Below are 4,606 nucleotides of genomic sequence, written 5' to 3'. Positions count from 1 at the left end.
TGCTTACAGTAGTCTACTATCATCTTCTCTCTCTCTCTCTCTCTCTCTCTCTCTCTGTGATGGAACCGGAATCTGGAGCTTCTACTTCTCGGAACCCTTCGCTGGTTAGGCTTCTTCCTCAACACGCTAACGCAGTGCTTTAGATTTATTCCGAAATTCAAGTGAAATGAAGTTCATTTTTTTTTCACTACTCTGAACCAATTCTGAATTCTACTTGTTTTGCCTCATTCTTCTTTCTGGAACTTTTTGTAACTGACTTTGCTCCGCACTCTCCTTGTTTTTTGTTTTTATTTATTTAATTTAATAAGTTTAAGCATATTTTTCATTCTTCATGTGAGTTCGTGTTTCTTGTCAACGCATGGAGGTGTGTGTCTTTGGTATCTGCTTGGATTCGCCACTGTTAAGTATTCAAATTATCTTGAACAACTGTTGAGAATGAGATATTCAATTATGCTGATTTTAAGTGTTTTTTCGAGTTCCTTTGATTATTATTTGTTTGCTTTTGTTTGATTTATGCCATTGTACTGAATTTCATTCTTTTGTGATGATGTGGTTTTCACTTCACTGATTCATTTTCCAGTGTTTTGGTTGTTTGAACTTGATTGAAGGATGGATAATCGATAATTTGTTTTGTCTGTTTTGGGACCTTTCAGTTATCATGGGTGAATCTCTCTAGGAATCTATTATTAGCATATCAAAGCTTTGGTGTGGTGTATGGAGATCTGAGCACTTCACCACTCTATGTTTTCACAAGCACATTTCGAGGCAAATTGCAGGATCACCGCGATGAAGAAACTATATTTGGAGCTTTTTCTTTGATTTTCTGGACACTGACACTAATACCGTTGATTAAGTATGTGTTCATCCTATTGAGTGCTGATGATAGTGGCGAAGGTATTTGAATGGCGGCCTTTATTAGGATTATTTTCTTGTAAGGTTGGTTATAAGTTATAGCTCTATGATTTTATTATGATCATATGGTGCAATACTGCTGTCTTCAGGTGGAACGTTTGCTCTTTATTCGCTGCTCTGCAGGCACGCCAAGTTTAATTTGCTCCCCAATCAACAAGCAGCTGATGAGGAGTTATCATCCTACAAATATGGTCCCTCGCAACAGGCCATAACCTCTTCTCCACTGAAGAGGTTTCTGGAGAAGCATAAAAGGTTAAGAACGGCACTGCTTATTGTGGTGTTGTTTGGTGCTTGCATGGTCATTGGCGATGGTGTTCTCACCCCAGCAATTTCAGGTAAGTGATTCATAATTAAAATTTGGGATGCCTGGAGCTTTGTAGCATCTTATTTTGTTGTGAACTGCTTCCAATATAATAATAATATAACAGAACTCGATTGGTTTTTTTACCTGAAGGCTTGCTTCTAATAAGAAACTAACAATTAGCCTGATCTTTACCATGCAGTTCTAGCATCTGTATCAGGGTTACAAGTTACGGAAAGAAAATTAACTGATGGTGAGCTTGTCCTGCTTGCCTGTGTCATATTGGTTGGGCTGTTTGCTCTTCAACACATTGGCACACACAAAGTGGCATTCGTGTTTGCACCAGTTGTAATCATCTGGCTATTATCGATATTTTCTATTGGGCTGTATAACACAATTTTTTGGAATCCTAGAATTGTTCGTGCATTATCCCCATACTATCTCATCAAGTTCTTTATCAAGACTGGTAAAGAAGGTTGGATTTCTCTTGGAGGGATACTTCTCTGTATCACTGGTATGTTAGTTCTGATCCTTTTTAACAGTTATATCATAGGATATGCTCTATAGTTTGTAGGGATGTTATGCATGATGTATTGATGTTCCTTGTTCTATTTACAATTGTATAAATTTAGTCAAAAATTTGAGTTACTAGAACTGTAAAACCTGAGATTTTAAGAAACTCAGATGCTATACTATACTAACTTACTAACTATTTGAGTTTTTTTTACCTCACCAGGAACTGAAGCTATGTTTGCAGATCTTGGTCATTTCACTGCTACATCGATAAGGGTGAGAAAAACTTGATGCTGAATTTCTTGCATCTGTTATGAATTATGATTTTATGATTCTTATTACTTTAGCTGTCCAATCATGTCACTAGTCTTGTTGGGCTGAGATTGTACCAGTTGCACTATGCTGGTACATGGCTTAAAGTATTATTAGAAATAAGTAGTACTTATAGTTGAGTGTTTTCTTTCTCCTTTTTTTTTTCTCTTCTTTTTCTCTTGCCCTCTTATCCACCATTTTCTCTATGAAATCAACATAATCAAATTGATCTTAGTTTTACAAATTACTACTATTTTCTGGGAAAGCAACAATAAGTAGTACATGCTCAATTGTCAAGAGATTCCTTAATATTTTCCTCCCTTTTGCAGATTGCATTTGCGTTTGTTATATACCCTTGTTTGGTGGTACAGTATATGGGCCAAGCTGCTTTCTTGTCTAAGAACCTTCAATCTATTCATAACAGTTTTTATGATTCAATACCTGGTTGGTCCATTCGTTACTCTCATTCGTTAATACTGCTTTGAGATTCAGTAATTTAGTGCAATTGCTAATTTTTTTGCTTCTCCTGCAGAACCTGTATTTTGGCCTGTTTTTGTTGTTGCCACCCTTGCTGCTATTGTTGGGAGTCAAGCTGTTATAACCGCAACTTTCTCTATCATCAAGCAGTGTCATGCACTTGGCTGCTTTCCACGAGTTAAAGTTGTCCACACTTCAAAACATATATATGGGCAAATCTACATCCCAGAGATAAACTGGATACTCATGATCCTGACTCTTGCAATAACCATTGGATTTCAAGACACAACTATAATTGGAAATGCTTACGGTAATATAAGGTTCCCTGCTCAAAAAAGCATACCCCCCGCCCCCCCGGAACCACACACACACACCCACAAAGACATTTGTCACTTTTTCACTTTACCAAAATCCTCATCTTAGAGGATCTTTTTCCTTGTGAGTATGGTAAATTTCTGTTCATTTGCTTCAGATCATTGTTTTCCTCTGATTATATGTTCGGATTGATAGTTCAATTAGTCAAAGTCCTAATAGTTGTTATGGAGAGCAAGAATACAATAATTACTGGCTTGTGGATGTGAAAATAATGATAGTATGGTTAATATCCCAGCCCTTTATTTATTTATTTATTTTTTTTCTGTTTTCTAGTTTGATGTGTTACAATTCCTGCTCTGCTACCTTGAATTCGGGAGTTTCTGCTAACAATGTTGTTACAAATTACAGTTTGAATGTTGGTTTTTTTCGTTTTGAATTTAATTCATGGCATTGATTTACAGGACTCGCATGTATGACTGTAATGTTTGTGACGACCTTTCTGATGACTCTGGTCGCAATCTTTGTCTGGCAAAAAAGTGTTGTGATTGCTATAGCATTCCTTTTATTCTTTTGGGTGATAGAGGGCACCTATCTATCAGCAGCATTCATGAAAGTGCCTCAGGGAGGATGGGTTCCTCTTGTCTTATCCTGCATCTTCATGGTTGTTATGTATGTATGGCATTATGGTACTCGAAGGAAGTACAGCTATGATCTGCACAACAAAGTTTCATTGAAGTGGTTACTGGGTTTGGGCCCAAGCCTTGGCATTGTTCGAGTCCCAGGAATAGGTCTCATCTACTCAGAACTAGCAACTGGAATTCCTTCAATATTTTCCCATTTTGTAACAAATCTTCCTGCCTTTCACAAGGTGTTAGTTTTTGTCTGTGTGAAATCAGTCCCTGTTCCATATGTCTCCCCAGAAGAAAGATTCCTTATTGGTCGAGTTTGTCCGAGACCTTATCGAATGTACAGGTGCATTGTCAGATATGGGTACAAGGACATTCAAAGGGACGATGGAGACTTCGAGAACCATCTAATACAGAGTATAGCAGAGTTTATACAGAGGGAAGCAGAAGAACCACAGTACTCAAGTTCTGAAAGCTCTTCGCTCGATGGGAGGATGGCTGTTATAAGTACCAGAACCTTAGAATCCACTGCAAGCTTAATAGTTTCCGAGATTGAGGAAATTGGCGTGGACAGCTCCATCCCCAGCAGTAAATCTGTAACCCTGCGCAGCTTGCAATCGGTTTATGATGATGAAAGTCCACAAGTTAGAAGGCGTCGAGTAAGATTTCAGCTACCAAACAATCCTGGTATGGATCCTGCAGTTAGGGAAGAACTTGTGGATTTGATTCAAGCTAAGGAAGCTGGGGTTGCTTATGTATTGGGGCACTCATATGTTAAGGCTAGGAAATCATCCTCATTCTTGAAGAAGCTTGTGATTGATATCGGTTACTCATTTCTACGCAAGAATTGCAGGGGTCCTGCTGTGGCTCTTAACATTCCTCACATCAGTCTCATTGAAGTTGGAATGATATATTATGTTTAGTTTCTTGGTAAAATTTGATTTACAACTTCTTCCTGGCTGTATAGAATCTATGCTCCAGGCTATAGGTGTTATTTTTATTGCCTCGCTCATGGAAAAATGAGTATGGCAGAGGAGGGTCTCTCTGAGAAAAACGCTTGTAAGGTTTATGCTGCTCTCCTAATGTGTAATTATATTATATAGTTGCAATAATTTTGTATTAGAAGTTTTTTTTTTTTTTTGGGTGAGTA

At 37.8% G+C, this 4,606-nt stretch overlaps 1 protein-coding gene across 1 annotated transcript; it reads left to right on the top strand.

Moving 5' to 3' along the window:
• On the top strand, window positions 7–4,587 carry LOC107604897 (potassium transporter 4). Its single transcript, XM_016306610.2, has 8 exons — window positions 7–104; window positions 654–894; window positions 1,002–1,247; window positions 1,416–1,727; window positions 1,950–2,002; window positions 2,368–2,482; window positions 2,571–2,825; window positions 3,292–4,587. The coding sequence occupies exons 1-8, from the start codon at window positions 60–62 to the stop codon at window positions 4,377–4,379; spliced, it is 2,355 nt and encodes a 784-aa protein (XP_016162096.1). The 5' UTR covers window positions 7–59; the 3' UTR covers window positions 4,380–4,587.

This window comes from Arachis ipaensis, chromosome B06 (genome assembly GCF_000816755.2).
Source record: "Arachis ipaensis cultivar K30076 chromosome B06, Araip1.1, whole genome shotgun sequence".
Classification (NCBI taxonomy): domain Eukaryota; kingdom Viridiplantae; phylum Streptophyta; class Magnoliopsida; order Fabales; family Fabaceae; genus Arachis; species Arachis ipaensis.
Note: the sequence above shows the minus strand (reverse complement) of the source record. Positions and strands in the feature narration are given on the sequence as shown.